This window comes from Mytilus trossulus, chromosome 1, assembly GCF_036588685.1.
Source record: "Mytilus trossulus isolate FHL-02 chromosome 1, PNRI_Mtr1.1.1.hap1, whole genome shotgun sequence".
NCBI classification, from domain to species: domain Eukaryota; kingdom Metazoa; phylum Mollusca; class Bivalvia; order Mytilida; family Mytilidae; genus Mytilus; species Mytilus trossulus.
Genome location: NC_086373.1, coordinates 26,912,774 through 26,935,886, shown reverse-complemented (window position 1 = coordinate 26,935,886; position 23,113 = coordinate 26,912,774). Strand labels below are relative to the sequence as shown.

The following is a 23,113-nucleotide window of genomic DNA, read 5'->3' as shown; positions in this document are numbered from 1 at the left end:
AATGTCAACTGCTACGCGTTACCAACAAGCGCAAACCACATCTAACAAGCTACAACATTCATGGTCACAATTTAGAACTGGTTGACTCGGCAAAATATCTAGGCGTCACGATACATAAAACTATTAACTGGAACACCCACATAGAGAGTATAGCTAAAAAGGCTAATTCAACCAGGGCCTTCTTCACAGAAATCTTCAGCACTGTCCCCAACAAACACATGCTGTATGCTATACAACGCTAGTAAGACCACTGCTTGAGTATGCATGTTCAGTCTGAGACCCGTTCACCAACCTTAACATACAGAAATAAGAAAGTGTGTAAAGAAGATCAGCCCGGTTTGTATTGAACAACTACCAGCAAACCAGCAGTGTAACATCAATGCTAAAAACTCTACAGTGGCAACCACTAGCCGAGAGGAGGGCCAACTGCAAAGCAGTAATGATGTACATGATAGTGAATGGCCTCGTAGCAATACCAACGCTAGAGCTTCACTCTACATCATCCGTAGCAAGAGGACACACAACACGATTTCTTGTACCGTATGCCAGAACTTCAACTTACAGGCATTCCTTCTTCCCAGACAGCATAAAGATATGGAACAGCCTCCCACAACCTTTGGTGGACAGTACCTCACTAGATGCTTTCAAGCAGGGGGTACTGAGCTGCAGTATTCCTTAATCGCACCATCAGACTGTTTTTAACTTGCACCTGTAAATATTTTCTTGCACCTTTGTTGTCACACCCAGCATGGGCAATAGTGCGATAATACTCAATTAGAGGACTGCACTGTATTGGAAGAAGAAGAAGATGATGACATCAATTGAACTATGACATAACCTATGAGACTTTGTCACCGAATTCGTACTTGCCATGCATGAGCAGAACGACTACTGCCACATGTGGAAAAGTATATTCTCTCCTTCCGGAGAATTCAAGATCATACTCGAGTCTGCTGGGGATTGTTCAGTGTCCTCGGCTTTTGATATTTTTATTTTCCTTTGCCTTTGGCACCGTATGCCTCTTTTTAAAATCAGGTGATGAGTACAAGTGGATTCATAACTTGATATCGTCTGTCTAATCCTGCTCATCAGATTCAGACCTAGGTAGCACAACTGAATTTGATACTTTGAAATAGGAAAACACGAAAACATGAAAAATGAAAAAGTAACACAAATTCAATGGACAGAAACAATACATAAACTGACTTATACGCAACAGAGAATACCTACACAAACCCATTCGAATACAAGTTGGTGAACTAGTTAGATACTTTAGAAGAGGATAGGCAGTTGTTCCCCTAGTGAAAATTTAAAATAAATGTATAATTGAATGCTGTATTTTTTATGCCCCACCTACGATAGTAGAGGGGCATTATGTTTTCTGGTCTGTGTGTCCGTTCGTCCGTCTGTCTGTCCGTTCGTTCGTCCGTCTGTCTGTCCGTTCGTCCGTCTGTCCCGCTTCAGGTTAAAGTTTTTGGTCAAGGTAGTTTTTGATGAAGTTGAAGTCCAATCAACTTGAAACTTAGTACACATGTTCCTTATAATATGATCTTTCTAATTTTTAAACCAAATTAAACTTTTGACTCCAATTTCACGGTCCACTGAACATAGCAAATGAAAGTGCATGTTTCAGGTTAAAGTTTTGGGTCAAGGTAGTTTTTGATGAAGTTGAAGTCCAATCAACTTGAAACTTAGTACACATGTTCCTTATGATATTATCTTTCTAATTGTAATGCCTTATTATAATTTTTTATCCAATTTCATGGTTCATTGAACATGGAAAATGATAGTGCGAGTGGGGCATTCGTGTACATTGGACACATTCTTGTTTAAATTGAGACACGAGATGAGAACCCATTTGCATGTAGCCAGAAACTCTCAAAATGTAATATTGTCGCTTGCTTCGGCAGAAAATGTCTCGTATAAAGTAAGCAGTATCAGAAAGTTGGTAAAAATCTTGGAATTCGATTATAAAAGTTTATGTGAACTATAAAAGGTCATAAAAGGCTCCAAAATATATATATATATTTAAAAAAAAAAGTGATTAACAATTCAAACGAGAAAAGGCACACGGTCTGATATTTTTAAAAACAAATGATATACAGAAACAGCAACCACTGATTTACAGACTCTTGACTTTGGACATGCACAAACAGCATATGTGACAGGGTTTAACATATTTTCGGTCGCTCAACTCTTCAACCGTAATGTTCATTGGACAGTGATGTAGCAGCATAACATAAGAACAAACTATATATAGCAGGTGAAAAGGAATTGACTCTTGGTATCAATACAAAGCAAAACAAACAACTAAAAAAACTTATAAAAACAGTCATGATTTTTCGTAGTTTTTAGCATATTTATCACGGTATTCATAATCTCACCATATGTGCCGGGAGCCATGATATGCCGCCAAATTGTCGCCAAATCTTCAAGAATGACCTCGATGTGAATTAAATTCACTGGAAATTGAACTTGGTTACCTCTTTTAGGTACAAAGCCTAGTGAAAACAAGAGACATATAAAAGGCAAATCCCCCTAATTTGGTGGCTTTTTTTGGTACTTTTAATAAGTTAATCAGGAGGGACTCATATAGCTAAGAAAAGGTCAACACGGAAGATGTTAAAACTTAAAAGAAGTGTGAAAAATATTAATTTTAATACACTTTGTTCTAAAAACGGTCCACTCGTTTCAGTAAGTATTTTAAGAGTGAAATTGGAAAACAAAATTATAAAATCAATCAGAGACAAGAATGGTATTTTTGAATCTATATCTACTTATATATAAAATAAAATATTGTTGCGAATATGAAAAATTACAAAGCTGAACTGGTGCTGACATATGTATGAGTGTATCTGCTTTGATGTAATAAGTTAAGAAAGGGAATATACATATTTTTTTCTGTCCCGTTTTAGTTCTATGACCATTGAATTTTATTTTAAATGAATATATAATCGATAATTCTCATAAGTTTTGTGTTCTATCAGCCATGTGTTTATATGTTTATAAAATAAATTATCGATCGAAAAATAATACACATTGTTTGTTTACATCGAACAGCTGATCGCCATAACCTCGTGGTAATGTTGTCACGTGATAAATGTCAAACAAAATAATGACCTATGACCTTTGGGATTTCACGGTTCCTGAAGAAATAAAGACAATCGAAGTTCTTTACAGCAATTTTTACAATACAATTTTATGATTTAAGTAAATTAATAGATACAGTAACTGATCTGAAGTGTGAATAACAAAAATAACTATCTAATACGGGCGGAGTTAAGATGGCCATGTGACCTATCGTCATGCATAGATTTCCACATCCGCCATCATTGTTGTTTTTGTTTTGAGGACAGATTGCAGACGAATAAAACTTTCCTGAAAATAAGTTATATTGAACGAAATGTCTTCACCAAGCCCAGGAAAGAGAAGAATGGATACTGATGTTGTGAAGCTGTATCCTTAGATATTCATTGTTTCGGTCGATGTGTATATTTTTAAAGATATTTCCGCTGTATAAAGTCGCCAACAACTGGCCAGGGTTTGGTTTCGTTGAGGACATTTCATCACTTACCTTTTATAGTCATATCAATTTTGCAAAGTGTAAATCAATCTTTTCTCAAATTAAAAGAATCAGTTTTATTTTTTTAGTAGGTTCATAATGCTCAATATGTTACAAAGAATTTAGTGACCTGCTTTTGCATGCATTGTACACACGTTTACACAAAATTTATTTTTATGTAAACCAGGTAAACAAATACAGTTTATAAGTGCTGTGTTTGTGGAGCTCAAAGTTCTTCAATTTTTGTTATCAAAGATATTAAAAACCCAATGTGTCATATCAAGTTATGAATTAGTATAATCAGAATAAACAAAGAAAACATTAATTTCCCATAACAATTCTGTCTTTTAACATGTTTCCACTTAGGAGATAAGATCTTTGATAAAAGAAAAGGAGCTTAATTTTATGGCTAAGATTATATTTTAAAAACAGGTTGAGTAATTATTTTCATGTACATATAGAGACATTCAGTTTCAGCGGTGAATGCACCAAAATAAATGTAACAGGTTTATACTGGACAGCATTAGTATTTGACATCAACACCATAATCCCCCCCCCCCCTTTTTGTGGCAAAATCTTGATTGGTTTATTTAGGGAATTATGCCCCTTTTAAGAACTAGTTTAAGGCTTTTTCCTGGCGGCCAGTTTTTATTGGTTGAGGAAGACAGATTGCCAGGAGAAAACAACCATTCTTCGATAGAAAAACTGACATTAGAGTCAAATAAGATTGGATTTGAGCAGGGTTCAAAGTCACAACCTCAGTGTTGACTGTCTAGTGATTACAGTAGTCACGTCTTAAACCACTCGGCCACCAAGGCCCTAGGTATAATAGATAAAAGGATCACTTGTAGAAGTAACAACAATAAACAATACACTTGCAGTTACTAGAAACAAGCTCCAAGTATTTAGGTATGTAATTGACTTTTACAATTATATTTCTTTCTTTAGAATTTATAGAAGTTGATTTTCAACACTAACATTGTAATCCATGAAGAAAGATACAGCTTTGTACACTGCCAAAAGTTAGATTGACTGTTATGGAAATCTGTGTTCTTTATGACCAAGAATCTGCCCCTTAGCTTGGTGCTGTCATTATTATTAAATAAACATCAATCAACTCCTGCAGTTTTCCTTAAATTTTAAAATACCAGAGACAGATGGGACTTATAACTTACCATGAGTAACAGGAGTGGGTTTCACAAAAAAGTCACGACTAAGATTGATCTTAAATCAGGAACAATTCAGTATAATTACAATCAATCTTAGTCGTAAGTTTTTTTGTGAAATACTTTTTTTTTCAAGTTATCTAAACTTTTGTTATATACTTTAAATCAGTCACGGACTCACAGACCCGCGATATCATTACCATGATGCTAAAAGGCCTTCGGGAAAACCTTTTTTTGGGGGGACAAAGTGATATTATCTTTTTATTAAACAAATTGTTGTAATACACCAGCTAGATCAACAAAGTATGCATTAACCCAATTAGATTGCATTTATTGCAGTCCTTTGAGACTTTAACTTGCGTTTTTTCCAAAGTTTTATCATGGACAATCAATGAAACATAATTTAACAATGATTAGTGGATTTTTTTATCACAAAAACAAAATGATTATTCAGTGACGGATCCAAGAAGGGGAGTCTAAGGGTTGGATGATTTGAATAATTCCTTTGAAAGCTGATATGGTTGGAAAACAGGAATCCTTTTATCCTGGTTTGGAAACCCCCCTTTTTATCCTGGGTTGGGACCTACCTTTTTAAAATGGCTGGAAACACTGCTGTCATTAGATAGTAGTACATGCACATATTAATACTGAAATGTTCATGTCTTTAGAGTGTTTTTTCTCTCTCTCAAAAGATTTTTAGGTGCAGCGACATGTCCAAAACTATAGCTATCTTATTACTTCCCTTTATTTAACTTTTGCGGTGTGTTATGTTCTCGAAACAAGTTATATAGTTACATTGTAGGACAAACATTATTAAAAATGAAATTTTGACAAAGCTTTTTATAGATCTCATTTTCACTACTGATAATTTAACCAGCACTGCATTGTGGTAATGTTCCTTAACACCATCAGTATTGAAAGTAAGCATGAGGTGACGATACTAGGAGGATTGAACGAGTTCATCGTCAAGTTTTATGGACCTAGTGGTAGTGAGTATAAAATGTATTTAAATATATCTATAGTCTTTGTCATATCAGCTGAGTCAGCATTTATAATTTGACATGAGGTAATTAAGTGAACTAAGATTTTACACACCTTCATTTGAGAATTTAAAGCATTGACAAATTTAAATTTAATATAAAAGTTTAACTATATATAATGGCTGCATATATTGTTTGAAGACATCAATCTCAATTACAAAGCTTGAGTATATTTGTAAAAACAAAGCAAGCAGGCAAGTTTTACTATACAAGACATATTAAGAAATTAGCTCTAATGATAAGTTTCCAAACTTCCATGGATGTTATATATAGAAAAGTAGTTTTGAAAAGGTAAAATGTTGCTTTATGGGTAACCACTAGTGGCAGGTCAATGATATTTGGTATGCAGTTGTATTGGCATTGGCATATCATAATCATGGAGATTATTTTACCATTGCCCCTCAGTAACGGTTTATTGACTTTAAAATTTTGCCTAGTTTACATGTTTTAGCTTGTGTTTAGGTCTATTTAAAGGTAACTACTTCAGATAAGTTAAATTATAAAAAAGCGAGACGTATCTCTGTGATAACAGTTTATTTTCTGAAATATATTCATTTGATAATTCCTATCGGGTTACTTTACAAATTGTTTAAAAGTAAATTTATACTGAATTAAAACTCTTAATATTGATTAAGTTTTTTTCAACAATAAAAAAAACAACATCTAAACATGCTAAATAGATGGTTAAACATAGTTGAATTCATCAAACAGCCTATTGATTTACAGAAAAACAGATTTTCAATATTGATGTTATTAATAAAATGTTCGGTATCATTTTAACTAAAAAATACACAGATGTTTAATTCATTTGTCAATAAATGTGCAGAATGATCGATTGATTGATTAATAAACCATGAAAAAATTAAAACAAACTAGTTTGATTTTTGATATATATTAATGACGATAGATTTAAAGATTAAATACATGTTAATTGACATTCCAAGAAGAAAATGTGTATCAAATTAAAGTTTATTAGAATATATAAGACTAATTCAAACATATCTGATTGCAAAACATATCATGTTTCCAATTGCTTGTGCACAAGGATCTTATTTCATTGTTTTGTTCTTCTTTAAATTTTTAGACTTTTAGGAGAATCTCAGGTTTTGTCTTAATTTACATGCTTTCAATATTTCAGGATCAGAAATTTTAATGGCTTTAATATAATTTTCAGAATAGAAATTTCAATGAAGTGTTGTCTTGTCCATGAAACATATATCGCAATTGAATACAAGTTCGGTTTTCTAATCAAATTGCATTTCAAACTTTTTTTAAGTAAAAATATGGATTAGTATAAAAAACAAGTTGAAGCATTGAATAGGGAAAAAAAACCAGACATATTTATAGATTATCATTGATCATCTAAACAAGATTGATTTTCTCGCTTGAGCCGGTACAGCGAAAGTGAGAAAATCAATCGAGTTGAGATGACCAATGAAAATTTGTTTCACTAGTTTACCTATGACAATGTTGTCAATTTCATGTCAATTTCATTAGCAACGTCACCAGCCCCTTTAGTTTCTATTGATAATTTTCAAATATAATCACTCAACTCTGCTGAGAAAAGAAATTATCAGTCAGCAAGATCAAAGGAATATTTCTTAAAAATAGGGATAAATTTGATATTAAGGTTTTATTTAAAGAAATCATTTATGTGTATTTGTAGCTCCATATGACGGAGGAGTATGGAAAGTGAGAGTAGATTTGCCGGAGAAATACCCTTTTAAGTCTCCTTCTATTGGTAAGCATGATATGTATGATATAACACTATATTTTTAACTCCTACAAATGTTTGCATTTTGTAGTCAAATTCATTTGAATTTCATGTAGTACTTTTGATGTATTTGTTATATATATTGTACCGGTAATTATAAGATATAGAAAGATGTGGAATGAGTGCCAATGAGACAACTCTCCTTCCAAGTCACAAATTATAAAAGTAAACCATTGTCTTATCGGGCTTTTAATAGCTTACCCTGCGGTATAGGCTTTGCTCATTGTTGAAGGCCGTACAGTGACCTATAGTTGTTAATGTTTGTGTCATTTTGGTCTTTTGTGGATAGTTGTCTCATTGGCAATCATACCACATCTTCTTTTTTACATTTTGCATGTTATGATACATGTATTCACAAAGATGAACAGATTGTTTCAAGTTGCAATAATTACTCTATAATTATTAAAAAAAGATTATGTATGCCTGAAAAACACTATGAATTTTGATTTTAATCATCCACCTCCTCTTGAGGTACATGTAGCACTCCACAGTTAGAAAATAAAATTAAAAATGAACCACAAAATGTTTTATCATCTCCTATTTCTATTACATTAACCTAACTGTTTGTGTTGTACATGTGCATATGTTTGTAATCAGTATGTTCCATATAATTGATTTTTCAAAGTTAAAAAGGTGAAAAATAATTCCTTTTATGTGTATCCATGGCAACATTCTGCATTTATTTACAATAAAATATTGCAAAAAGGGGGGTAAACATGTCACATATCCCCCCAAAATTTGGATCAATCTAGAATTTCAATGCCTTTGAGTGATACCTTTTTAGAAACTGTTTGCATAGATCTTCCTAATGATCAAATAAAAAATGGGTGTCATTGCCTCATTTTATTCGTAAAATCTTATCACAAAGTTTGTGCCACAAAAAGTTGGAAAAAAACATAACAATAATTGCCGGACCAATGTATGGTATGGGCATTCAAATACGGACTGTCATACAGAAAACAGCCTATATAACATGCATTACATAATCTTGTTGTTCATATAAACCCAATACAAAGACAATTTTAGTACTCAACTATCCAAATATGAATTTTATTCCACACTAGCTCTCATATTTTAAAAATCCGCAGGGGCCAAAATGCGAAACTACACACCTAACTGTGGAGTGCTACCTGATCAAATCCAGTTTTATCATCTTTTAAGAATTGTTATTCTTTATAAACGATTTGTTTATTTGATTTAATTGACCCTGGAACAATAAACATAAACAACATGAAGCTCACATATAATTTATTCTTATTAGTTTGACATATTTTTAACCTATTTTAAAAGTAACATCTAAAAATAGACATTAAAGCTGTACATGTTACGTTGTACATATATATAATTGTAGGTTAAAACTTCCTGATTTTAAAATTTATAAAATCTTCACATGTAACGATGTATTTGATTTTGACATCGTATACATTTTTTATGAGATTGTTATTAGATAATATATGTATGTTTTATATATCATGATATAATGTAGACATCATTTACATATACATCATTGCTTTATTGGTGCATATTTTATGCCTACATAAGTCATAATGTTCAATTGTGCACTTTAAGATTGAAGACATAAATAAATTTTTGGCTCTGAAATATTCATAAAGATTGAAATGGTTATAATATTTATAAACTTATAAAAGAGAATTATTTTCAAAGAATTGTTACACAAATTTAGTGGATACTTTTGTAAAGGAGATATTCCAAATTGTTTTACAAAAATCCAAATGTAATCAATTGAGCCCTTAAAGGTATATATTTTTTATGACATATTTTTATTTGACCAAGTGAAAAATAGCTAGTATCCAAATTTTCAGCCAAAAAAATCACTGTGGGATCAAAAATGTATACATGTATCATATGCCCTCAAATTCTCTGTTAATACATTTAAATTTTTTATTTCTTTAATCAAAGAAACTGAAGTCCTTACTTCTTTAAATTTAGTTGACTTTATAGGTAGATTTTGGTTATTCTTTTTTAAGTCTTTTAGTTATTTTATAGGATATTTTAACTATTTATACAAATTTTCAATATATTTTTGTATGGACATTCCTGTTGAATGTAAATACAAAAAAGTGCTTTGAATTGCACCAAATTTATGAATGTGTTTTCATTCAATTGTAAGACCTGATATGTTACTGAGGAGCTCAAAGGCTTAAAAACAATATCATATTTGTTCTATGTCTGAACTTTTTGCATTTCAGAACAAAATGCTGAAATGGCTTAATTTTGGGTCATCATTTTTGCTGGAGATTTATCTTAATATAATGTCAACAGCCTTACCCAAGGAAATATCTTTTTATGTGCATGACGATACAGTTTTAAATATTGTTTAAAAATAAAAACTTGTGAAAAATCTCTTTTTGATTTATTTTTATGTTCAATTTTATCATGTTTATCCCAAACTTATAGCTGAATAATCAATTTCTAATCAAAGTAACTTTTTTTCAGGTTTTATGAACAGGATATTCCATCCCAATATAGATGAAGTGTAAGTAGAATTTGATAGATGGCAAATTTTACACAAAGATAATTTTGCTCACCACCTCTGGCCTTAGTCATGTTCTATTTAATTTGAAATTTGCATACTATGTAAAAAATGGGTGTGAGTACCAATAATACTTTATTTCCGTAAGCAAATACAGCTTATTGGATTTCCACTAATAAGTCCACTCTTCATCCAAGTCTCAAAGTATCAATGAGTCCACTCTCCATCCAAGTCACAAAATATAAAAGAGTTAACAATTAAAGCTCAAGGTACAGACCCTAGGCTCACATTTAACAGCAAGCTATAAATGGCCCCAAATGTAATATTCTTGTTTGAGTTTGTGATTAGGTAGTTCAAAGGGGAATCATTTACACTTAGTCTTTGATACGTGTTATGCAGTTGTATAATCATTAGCATATGTTATTTTCAACATTTACTGGCCTCAGTCATGTTTCTTGACCTTGTAAGATTTGCATTTTGAAGTATTGCCATTTAAATTTCAATTACATTATAAACTATTGAAATGCACTTAAAACCAGACATAAGTGTCTACAAGATCAGATGCATAGTTTAAATACTGGAAAAAGTGTGATATTGTCATGTCATTTCATTTTATATTATTATTTTATGTTATAGATCTGGTTCTGTATGTTTAGATGTTATAAACCAGGCATGGACAGCTTTATATGGTAAGATAAAATAAACAATAAATTATACTTTAGAATTTTTCATTCATTATGAAACAAAATAAAATTGAGAATGGAAATGGGGAATGTGTCAAAGACAGCAACTCAATCATAGAGCACTTATGGGTCTTCAAGTAGTGAGAAACTTCTACAGCCCGAAGGCGTCCTTCAGCTGGCCCTAAACCAATATGTATACTAGTTCAGTGATGATGGACGTCATATTAAACTCCAAATTATACACAAGAAACTAAATTAAAAAATCATACAATACTGATAAAGGCCAGAGGCCCCTGACATGGGATAGGCACAAAAAAGCGGCAGGGTTAAACATGTTTTGAGATCTTAACCCCCCTAAACCTCTTGCCAATGTAGAAAAACAAACTCACAACAATATGCACAGTAAGACTGTTCTCTAACTGACACCATATAAGACAGGCCCTGACACAGTCATAGAAGAGAGAAATGATGAATGATAAAAAAAAAGAAGATGTGGTATGATTGCCAATGAGACAACTGTCCACAAGAGACCAAAATGACACAGAAATGAACAAATTTAGGTCTTCAACAATAAACAATGACCAAAGCCCATACTGCATACTGTTTTTGGTATGTATAGTGCACATTGTGTATAGTGCACACCCCCTTTGTGGTCCAAGAAACAAGAGAAAAAAGTTTATTGGTCATATAAGACTCCTAGACATTTTCAGAAAAGTTACAGCTCCAAAATCATCAAACAGGAAGTTTATCAGTAAACAGGAAGTTTTTTTTATAATGGACACCAATGTCAGAGAATTCCGTACGGAACACGTAATTAAAATGAAATTAAAAGTATTCTAACAAATGAATAAGAATTTTTAACCTGATTTTTGTGACAAAAATGTCGGTTATTGATTTGGGGATGCTCGGAGGGCGGCCATTGTTACTGATGACAAAATAGAGGTCAAGTTCAATAATGATGATTTTGACTTTTACCGTTTAGTAGTTATGGTTCTTGAAAGATCGTAAAATGGTGTTTCCAGTCGTGTCCGTGCATTTACGCATGAACTGTTCTACCAAAGCTTCCCAAATTTTAATAAGTTGTTACTGATGACTAAATGGAGGTCAAGTTCAATAATGACGATTTTGACTTTTACCGTTCAGGAGTTATGGTTCTTGAAAGATTGAAAAATGGTGTTTCCAGTTGTGTCCGTGCATTTTCTCATGAACCATTCAACCAAAGATTTTCAAATTTTAATATGTTGTTACTTATGACAAAATAGAGGTCAAGTTCAATAATGACTATTTTGACTTTTACCGTTCAGGAGTTATGGTTCTTGAAAGATTGTAAAATGGTGTTTCCATTCACATCACCGTTGCATTTACTCATGAACCATTCAATCTAAGCTTTTCAAATTTTAATATGTTGATACTGATGACAAAATAGAGGTCAAATTTGATATTGACAATTTTCACTTTCACTAATCATCAGTAATGGTTCTTGTGATATTGCCAGGACACAAATAAATGTTAATAAATCCGGTTTGCTGTCGTTGTGACAGACTCTTGTATTAGATTGAGATAAATATTTTAATCCAAATTTAATAAATGGTTTGAGTATCAAGGACAAGATTAAATGTCCAAATTATTGTTCTGATTCAAACAATAAAATAATTACGAATCAGTCTAATAATTATAATAAATGTCATTAGTGCTGTGATAAATTGTTAAAATCTCATTGTTTTTATTTTTTGTTTGATGATTCAAGCTGTTTATCCTGATTATCACACCTCAATCAACAGGTCTAATTGATGTCAAAACAAATCAGTGACAGGTTGACCTTGTTCCTAATTAAATTAGTTCAGGTTAAAATTATGGGATTATCATGTTTTCAATAATAATTTCTGGAATGGTTTTAAACAGTAGTTGGTTTTAAACAGTTGTTTAAAAGCTGAAAAGTAACAAAATAAAAACGCATTTTTCCTAATAAATTTTTCATACAGTAAATCATCACTTTACAATATTAAGTCACATGACTGACCCACATGACTTTTTTTTTTCTTTTCAAAACGAGCGTAGATTATTAAATTTTCATACTCTTTTCTCCAACTTTCTATGATGAACACATACAAAAACAGTAAGTTTTGACAACAAGGAACACGGAGGCTAATTTAATCGACAGCAAAAGCTTTATTGTGTCTTTATTATACCCCCGCTTTAAAAAAGGGGGGTATACTGTTTTACCTCTGTCTGTCCATCAGTCTGTCCGTCAGTCCGTCCATCTGTCAGTCAGTCCATCCCATGAATATTTTTCGTCGCATTTTTCTCAGGAACTACAATACAAGGATTTCTGAAATTTGGTTTCAGGGTTTATCTAAGTCAGCTATACTGTGTGATGCGTTTTCAGATTGATCACTTGACAACTTCCTGTTTACCGAACACTTGTATGATTTTACACATGATAGCCAAGTTGAAAATTTTCGTCACACTTTTCTCAGGAACTACAATACAAGGATTTCTGAAATTTGGTTTCAGGATTCATATAAGTCAGCTATACTGTGTGATGCGTTTTCAGATTCATCACTCGACAACTTCCTGTTTACTGAACACTTGCATATTTTACACTATTTATTTTTTAGTCGCATTTTTCTCAGGAACTACAATACAAGGATTTCTGAAATTTGGTTTCAGGGTTTATCTAAGTCAACTATTCTGTGTGATGCGTTTTCAGATTGATCACTTGACAACTTCCTGTTTACCGAACACTTGTATGATTTTACACATGATAGCCAAGTTGAAAATTTTCGTCACACTTTTCTCAGGAACTACAATACAAGGATTTCTGAAATTTGGTTTCATGATTTATATAAGTCAGCTATACCGTGTGATGCGTTTTCAGATACATCACTCGACAACTTCCTGTTTACCGAACACTTGCATATTTTTACACTATTAATATTATCCACTTGCGGCGGGGGTATCATCAGTGAGCAGTAGCTCGCAGTTTCACTTGTATGAAGACTTGGCAAATTTCTGGATTGCAAAACAGATGGACAAATTTACACAATAAACGTAACAACTAAGATATAAAATGTATTTAATTTGAATAAAACATGACAAATCAAGATCAATATGATACATATTACAATTATAACATGTAAAACATAAAAACAATTGAGGTTTTAGCAAAAATATTCCTTACTCTTCACTTCACTTGGAAAATTCTTTGTCGGAGTTTGAACCTGAAAAAAAGACTAAGAAATTGTTTGTAGTCATGTATAACACGCACCCCTCTTACAAGAAACATGACCTAGGGTATAAATGTGCGCGTTATACATACCAAAAGACAGTAGTCAGCTATAAAAGGCTCTGAAATGACAATGTAAAACATTTCAAATTACATTGTAATTTAATGATGTTGATTTCAGGTGACTGTGTTGGTTTGAATTTATCATTTCAAAATAGCATGCTTTTTGAAAGACTGTTATAAATTGCTAGTATACGAATAAAGGAACTAAAAAAGCAGAAAAAAAATAAGGGTCAGTGTTCTTGTTTTGAGATATCATCCATTGAAAATTTGGCAGGAAACACTTCCCTGTAGAATTTTCATACATTAAACATTTGCTCCTAAAAAAATTATGAAAAAATAACAAGGATTTTCAAATATGGGCATTGACATTTTAAACTATACCTATTGGTCATGATTTCCAAAAATTATTTGTAACAGATTATACAGAAAAAGTGAACTGTACATCAAAGAAATTAAAAAAAAAAAAAATATTTTCACATTATTCTGAGAGATCTAAAACAAAAACAAATGCCTAATATATTAGTTATTTGTCAGCATGTACAAAATGTAGATGTAAATATAAAAAAGTATTCAAAATTAAAGACACGTTTGTACATGTACTTGGTTTTTTTTTTAAATATTATGTTTGTCTTTTCAGATCTGTCCAATATCTTTGAGTCCTTTCTGCCACAGTTGTTAACTTACCCTAACCCTACCGATCCACTTAATGGTGATGCTGCCTCAATGTATTTACATAAACCAGAAGAATACAAGAAGAAGGTTGCAGGTTTGTAGAAAATAGTTTTAACTAGGTACTGACAGATGCCTTTCCTTAACTTAATAAAAGATAAGTTATAAAAGACAAAGAAGGGTGCTTACTTTTTGGTGTGAGTTTGTATGAATATAAATCTGGTTTTTTTTATAGTCCTCTATGACTTCAAAGACTTTACGTTTGCACTCCGTCTGTCTAACTGTCCATCAATCAGTCTGGCAAATTAATGTTCCACACTTTTTGTTCATGCTTGAAGATATTGACTTGATATTTGGTTTATTGTTTCATTATGACAATTTATGGATCAAGTTCGAATTTTGTCCTGAACTTATAATTTTGACCAGAGCTATGGTCCTTAGACTTTGAAAATACACAAAAATAATCAGTTTTCCACACTTTTAATGTCATGCTTGAATATACTGATTTGAAAATTTGTATATAGTTGATCTTAACAAGTTACAGATCAAGTTGGAAATCTGTTCCAGTCTGATGATTTTGTGCAGAGTTATTGTCCTTGGACTAAGAAAATTCATTTTTCAACACTTTTTTTTCATCATGCTTGAAGATATTGACTTGATTAGTTATTTGGTTTACACCATGACAATTTAAACATTAAGCTAGAATTTTGTTCCAATATGATGATTTTTTTATTGGTAGGGGACTACATATTGTCATGCAATACTCACAGTATGCTAAAACAATGCTTACAGTTTTTACCAGAATAAGAGGAGATGTTGCTAAAGGTCCATACCCTAATTGTATCTCTGCACATCTTTAAATTTTAAAGAATATTAAAACGTCATGTGGCAGGTGTGTTCTACTATGATCTTAATGACTAGGATTAACAGTTTTCTTGCCAAAGCTTGTGGTTCTCTCTAGACACACTGGCTTTCTCTACAGATACATAATGACGGCCATGATAGAGCCAAACGGTCTGAAAGTGCAGCTAAACACCAACAATCAAAGCTTGTAGTTCTCTCTAGACACACTGGCTTCCTCTACAGATACAAAATGACTGCCATGATAGAACCAAACGGTCTGAAAGTACAGCTAAACACCAACAATCAAAGCTTGTAGTTCTCTCTAGACACACTGGCTTCCTCTACAGATACAAAATGACCGCCATGATAGAACCAAACGGCCTGAAGACGCAGCTAAACACCAACAATCAATCAATTATTCAATCTTACTTCTTTTTCCAATAAAAATTGACAGTTGTAAAATTGTATAAATCTGTTAATACTTTGAGTGATCAACTATTTTTTTAAAAAGCAACAATTGTCTATTTTCAGAATATGTGAAGAAATATGCAACAGAAGAGGCATTAAGAGAACATGAACACCAGTCATCATCTAGTGAAAGTTCTATGAGTGATTTCTCAGAAGATGAAGCTCAAGACATGGAACTGTAACCATAGCTTTGTCATAAGATTTCATCATCCCATATTGCATCAGTTCTAAATTTAACACCATGTGAAAATGCTGTTTATTGCTTGTACCCCTTGTTGCTTCATATAATATGTTGTTTGTTGTTGTTTTAGATGGTGACTTTATTGATAAATTGAAAGATTATTTTCAGGTGTTATAATGAAAATGTGTGTACAATGTTTTTTGACATCTTTTTGAAGCAGGCTTCTTCAAATTCAGATTTTATTGTACACTGACAAGGTTTTTTCCATTCCATTGCAACATTGTTATAGGGATTTTTTTCGGTTTTTGCTTTTCACTAAAGAATATATGATTTTTTGGGTGAACGCTTAACAATATATTTATTTCTCTTTTATAATAAATACCACCATTCTTCTTACTTGAGAAATAAAGCATTTTTTTAGATACTAGGGTATATTATTTTTTTAATTTTAACCTTTATAATTCATATAAATTTCTTTAAAGAAAAGCTCTTTTTAAACAATCCAAATTTCGGATAAATGCACACTATCACATATTTGTTTTGATGATGAAACTAACTAAGAAATTCCCTATTGTTTTAATCCATCAATTTAAGACACTCATACCAATTTTAATAATGAACAAGGGGATGTTATCTGGTGTTATTTTTAGAACATGTTAACCTGGGAAATTGTTATGCAGGCCTTCAGGAAGTGTTTTGAATGAAGTATGATTGTAAAACAAAATGTAAGATTCTGACTCCTTTTATTATTCGTATATTTCAGTTCATATCTAACAAAACAATATGAAAAATTGAGTTCTTTTAATTGCAATCTAGAAAACAGTTTCTACTTTTCTTCTTCATTCTGTTGAATGTTTTCTGTGAACTTAAAATTCTGAGCACAAGTTTGTGTCGGCTCACATCGAAAATAAACGGTCATTTTTTGTGTTTTTCGCATGCCTTCCTTGAAAAACTCACACATTTTTTTTTTTATTCAAACACTACCGGTATATGTTATGTGTGGCCTATGTACGCTTTGATGGATAGTATTAAATTTTTTCATTTGATAAAATTATATGCTGTGATAAATATTTTGAACTAGTGCTTTAAAATGTTCCCCAAAACTTAAAATAAGTTTAATATCTTTTTGTCTTTCAATTTTGCAAGGCTTTTACATGTTCCATTGCAAAATAAAGTTTGCAATTATTTCAATGAAACAATAGGGTGTTGATAATGATAAAAAGTAATATAGACGTTAATATTTTGTTGTTGATATAAACAGAAAGTTTACCTTAAACTGGAAGTTTTATAAGTTAATACTGTACCGTTACCTTTTAGTTTCAATGAAATGAATTTTTATGATATGTATTTTTTGTCCTAATTTTGATGCATAAAACAGCAAGAGAAACTATTGAATGAAATAAACATTTAATAGTGATGTATTAGATAGGGCTTATATTACTTATTTTATTTTGAACCAATACTTTAAGATTAAATTTTAGATAAAATTTGATATCATTTTAAAAACTCTGTCCTTATTTTTTTTAGTTAGTTATTAGAAAAGATTATTAATTGATAAAATTTTTATAATGCCTTAACATATCTCTTTCCCTAACAGATTAAATCACTCAAGTTTTGCAGAGTTAGGATTTTACAACACAAGTAAAGTTTGAGATTAAAGTTGAAGAAATGAAAACATTTGAATTGTGAATTTGGTTTGTTACAATATTGATTCCCAGGTTTCTTCTTCATTATATTAATTCACAGAAGACTGTTCTGACCAATTGTTAAAATTTTCAGTCTTTATTTGCTATTTATAGCTGTAGCAATTTTTTAAGTTAAAAAAGTTAGTGAAAAGGTTTTACTAAGTAAAAAGAATTGATTTTTTTTTACTTTTCCAGAACTTTATTCAAGGAGGTTTTAAGCCATACTCATTAAAGCAAAACTGTTATATTCAGAAAAATTAGTTTTGTCGACATAAGATTCTGAAAATAAGATAATGAAATTATGAAACAACCTTTATTTCTCTGAGAAACTAAAAATAATGTAACATCTGATTGGTGTTATAGATTAAAAAAGACTGTCATATTTTCTTCAGGAGTTTTCCTGTTCCTCGGTTAGGCAAAAGTATTGAACAGTATTGATAACATTTACAGTGAAAGCAGCATTATTCAAACTTAAAACAAAGATCTCTGAAAATTTTAGTAAAAAAGTTGGGACAGTCTTTGCACATTTTAAGCTGGTCATGGATGAATGGAGAGTAACTGTTATTTTGAAGTAAATGGTTTTTTTTATAGTAAAAAATAATAATAAATGACTTAATGTGAGCTATATTGGTTCAATTTACCATGAATTTAGAAATCATATTTATCATGTAGTTTTTTTTTCAATTTTTAGTTTTGATGTGTTATACAAGTATATTTGTATATTGTTTTTTTTAATAAACTGGGATAATTCTGTGGTTGTTTTGGATAGGTTAACAAAAAATGTATTTAGACTTAACAAGCTTTTTATTTTTGATTATAGTTGTTGACAAACCATGTTATGAAGCGTACGGTTTAGAGTGAGAAGTTATAAAAATAACAGTTAAACAGATTTTGAAAAAAAATTCTTAAAAAGACAGACTGCCCAAGTATGAACTTCATAGGTTTTATTATTATAAAAAAGGAAAATTAAAAAAAATTGGGTTTAATAAATTTATTTTCAGTAATATGATCAATTAAAAAAAAATTGTTACTATCTATTATAAAAGAGAAGTAAGTCTTCGAATTAACATATTTATTTCAAGTTTAAGGTTGTTTAGGCCAAATTATTTTGACTTAAAAGGTCTGTTTGATACAGTGTAACATACGTCTTTGCTGAAGTTAAATGTTGTTTTCATCAAAATTTTCAAAGGAGCACGATTAAAATAATTGTAGGTTATAGCCATAAGAATTTATCATCAGTTTATTTCAAATACCAATTGTTTTCCATTTCTAATTATTTTAGCAGATGCCTTTCATGCTATCATGTTAATTTTACAATATTTTTGCTGAATGAGGAAACATAATGGCCAATAGACTACTTTTTTCCATGCAATGTATCCCTTTAGACCATAGAATTTAAGACACTAATACCATGAAAAAATGTGATTTAAGGGGGAAAATGCTGTTTGAAAGCTTTTTTATTCTTAGTGAATTTTGAAGTGGTGTTCAATTATAAATGGTGTTATTATAATTCAACATATCAGTAGAGTATATTAAGTCATGTTGAAATCAAACATTTAGAATACTCCTATCTATTTCCATCGGTAGCAGTATGATTTGAAATTCTAAATACACAATAGAAAATAAATAAAGATTGCTTTATCATTGATAAATACCCCCACATTTCTTTTTATTTATTTACAATAAGTTGGTAGAATAAATTATCAAGATCCCAATTTTATTTTATCAAACCATTGTATTTCAGCAAAAATCAATTCATACTTATACACTTAACATCATTGAAATAAACAAAATTCTCGTCATAAGAAATTTCATAATTTTTCCTGTAGAATCTCTGCTTTTTTGTGCTGATATACCATTTGTTTGCTGTCACTGTGTAGAATTTTGTGTTATGTACATTTGTTCCTAGGAGAAAATACTTCTTAATTTAGGCTTTAGAATCTTAACGATTTAATACTTCATTAATTTGTTGTAAAATAATATTCCCTCCATGAAATTATATTAGTTGTGGCCATCTGGTTTAATTTCATTGCTTCTTTCATCAATATTAAGAAAAGCAATATATGAGAGCCTTTTTCAAAATAATTTTCTAAATTTCTTTTAATTCCATTTTATAATTAATTGGCAAATTTTTCAAAATATTAAAGTACCGCTCTCTGATAAATTTTGCAAGTGTGAACTATCAGAACTGGTTTCTGTTTTACCAGAAAACCAGTGGAAACAGGAAACCAGTAGAGAACTTGTACAATAAGGATTGTTTCACCTCCAAAATTGATAATTGTAGTGAAAGTTTATAGACATGTACAACAATAGTTAATACTGTATAAAGCAATAACACTTTTTTGTGTGTTTTTATGATAGAAGTATGAATATATGCTTCCTGTTGTATTTGATTCTTAAAAAATACCTCCTACTGGTTTTGCCATGTTGAATGTTTTGTATCAAATTGGTGAGAATTCCTAATTTTTTGTTAAGTCTTGTTTTTAATGTCATGTTGCCTATTGTTAAGATTTTGTTACAATGATACATTTGGTGAGAGTAACCAATAGTGATTAGGTCATGTTGTTGCTATTATTGATAATTATGTGATTCTTGCTGGACCATTTTCTGATTTCAATACAAAAGTACAAACTAACATTGATTTATTAACAATCATGGATTCGCATACTTTCAATTCCAAATTAATGCACACTGATCGAGAAATCACCAGAAACTTGTTATTTTTCTGAATTTTTTGACATGAATGAATGTAAATAAAACTTAAGATTGTTTAGGAAAATATAAAAAGGGGACTTATCTTAACGAAATATTTGATGAACCTAGATTACCTTAGCAATTGTGCACACTTTAAGAATTGTTAATTTTTTGACATTTCACACACAAAAAAATATGGTTTCTAGCTGGTTGAAGGTTGTTTCATCAGCAAATTTACCACATTTTATTTTCATATAAAACAGGACCTAAATTGATTGGCTAGCTACATGAATTATTGAATATAAGAGCCTTTTAAATTATTGAATTGATATCAGATTATGGATCCAGCAATATTTTATTTAAGATTTGTATATATATCTAATATAAACATTTCCATCAGATTATACAGGTGTCTGTGAAATATAGAAATGTAGAGTGATTGGTTTTAGTCTTATATCTTTATCGATATTATGTATATTTATTCTATGGAAGAAAAATATGAAAAAGAAATAAAAAGATGAAAATCTGTTTCTTGTCATTTTTGTCTTGCCTCGGAAGAGCCAAAAAGTGAGATATAGGTATGTTGTTTCTGGCATATGTGGATGCCTCAACAATGTATTTTGTTGTGATTAGGTCTTGTTTATGGTGAAGCACTAGTGGCAGGTCAATGATGTATGGTATACAATTACATAAGCATTGGAACATCTCATTATCATGAAATTCATTATGTTTATTGACTGAGTTTTCATGTATTAGTTTGAGACTAGGTCAGTTTAAAGGCAACTGTTAGTAATAAGTCAATGATAATTGGTATGCAGTTGTAAAAGCATTAGCACATCTAATAACATTAACGGTACCAATTTTTCTGCACCAGATGTGCATTTCGACAAAACATGTCTCTTCAGTGATAATTTCATTGGTGAAAATTTGTCCTTACCCCTGAGTCATTATCTACTGATTTTTGTCTTGCTTGACAGAGTCAAAAAGCGAGACATAGGTTTGCTGTTTCAGTGGCAACAACAGTGTATTAGTTTGTGATTAGATCTATTTTATGGTAAACCACTTGTAGTAATTCAAAGATATTTGATATTAGTATTGGCACACCTCATTACCATAGAGTTTATTTGACCCCGCCCCTCAGTCATGGTCCATTGACTTTGAGATTTTGCTAAGTTTACATGCATTAGTTTAGGTTTGTTGTAAGGGAACTACATATGATAAGTCAATAGTATTTGGTATACAGTTGTATAAGCATTGGCACATCTCATTTTCATTGAGATAGTTTAGCCATGTACTTTTAGTGATGGTTCATTGACTTTGAATAATTGCAAAACTTACCTGTTAAAGTGTTGCTATTTTAATTGCAACATGTGCATTATCGAAATTACAAAAAAGCGAGACATATCTCTGTAATAACAGCATTAAACTTTTGCTTAGTTTACATGTTTTCGATATCACAAACTAGTCAAAACATTCACTAAATTTTATCATCGGTATAAAGACATCATTCGTAAATATAGCTCAACATGCAGACTTTTTATACGTTCAGGTATTTCACATCCAATTTTTTATGGAAATATTCTTTATAAAGCACAAAGGTGTCAGTATTCACCTCATAAACTTACAAAACCTTTGAATAGACTTATTAAGAAGGGATATAATTACGATACTGTTGTCAAGTCATTAAAGATTGCATATTTTGGCGTTAATATTGAGTCACTGATAAGGTCTTTGCGTCGGAACTAAACACATTTATTCTAAAAACAGTTGTTGGCATGACACGGGTTATGTTCTTCTCATATATGTTATGATGGTATGATACTAAACCCCTTACGGGAAGGATTGTGTCTGATGTTCATATGATGAAATCATAATCTTTCAGTCAGTTTAATTGAAGTCTGGAGCTGGCATGTCAGTTAACTGCTAGTAGTCTGTTGTTATTTATGTATTATTGTCATTTTGTTTATTTTCTTTGGTTACATCTTCTGACATCAGACTCGGACTTCTCTTGAACTGAATTTTAATGTGCGTATTGTTATGCTTTTACTTTTCTACACTGGTTAGAGGTATAGGGGGAGGGTTGAGATCTCACAAACATGTTTAACCCCGCCGCATTTTTGCGCCTGTCCCAAGTCAGGAGCCTCTGGCCTTTGTTAGTCTTGTATTATTTAAATTTTAGTTTCTTGTGTACAATTTGGAAATTAGTATGGCGTTCATTATCACTGAACTAGTATATATTTGTTTAGGGGCCAGCTAAGGACGCCTCCGGGTGCGGGAATTTCTCGCTACATTCAAGACCTGTTGGTGACCTTCTGCTGTTGTGTTTTTTTATTTTGGTCGGGTTGTTGTCTCTTTGACACATTCCCCATTTCCATTCTCAATTTTATTGGGATTAGGACAGTTGTTTAAGATGAACCACTCATGTTGAGTCAGTGATATTTGGTAGGCAAATGTATTGGTATTTGCAAGTTTTATATCAGTTTAAGTAAGTATAAATTTTTTGGGGGACAAATTCATTCACCATATCAATATAAAGAAAACATAGTAATTTGTTTAGCTCATTTG

The 23,113-nt window shown here is 31.2% G+C and overlaps 1 protein-coding gene across 1 annotated transcript; it reads left to right on the top strand.

Moving 5' to 3' along the window:
• Positions 1–3,216: 3,216 nt before the first annotated feature.
• Positions 3,217–21,076, top strand: LOC134720681 (ubiquitin-conjugating enzyme E2 H). The gene is made up of 7 exons (XM_063583108.1): positions 3,217–3,456; positions 5,641–5,717; positions 7,435–7,509; positions 10,000–10,039; positions 10,673–10,725; positions 14,646–14,774; positions 16,052–21,076. Exons 1-7 carry the CDS (start codon positions 3,404–3,406, stop codon positions 16,168–16,170), a joined length of 546 nt encoding a protein of 181 aa, XP_063439178.1. The 5' UTR covers positions 3,217–3,403; the 3' UTR covers positions 16,171–21,076.
• The last annotated feature ends 2,037 nt before the right edge of the window (positions 21,077–23,113 follow it).

Excerpts from the sequence above, each read along its gene's own strand:
- LOC134720681 (XM_063583108.1), top strand. The coding sequence starts at position 3,404 with ATGTCTTCACCAAGCCCAGGAAAGAGAAGAATGGATACTGATGTTGTG. Across the intron at positions 10,040-10,672 it reads CATCCCAATATAGATGAAGT|ATCTGGTTCTGTATGTTTAG; the intron begins GTAAGTAGAATT and ends TTTATGTTATAG. Across the intron at positions 14,775-16,051 it reads ATACAAGAAGAAGGTTGCAG|AATATGTGAAGAAATATGCA; the intron begins GTTTGTAGAAAA and ends GTCTATTTTCAG.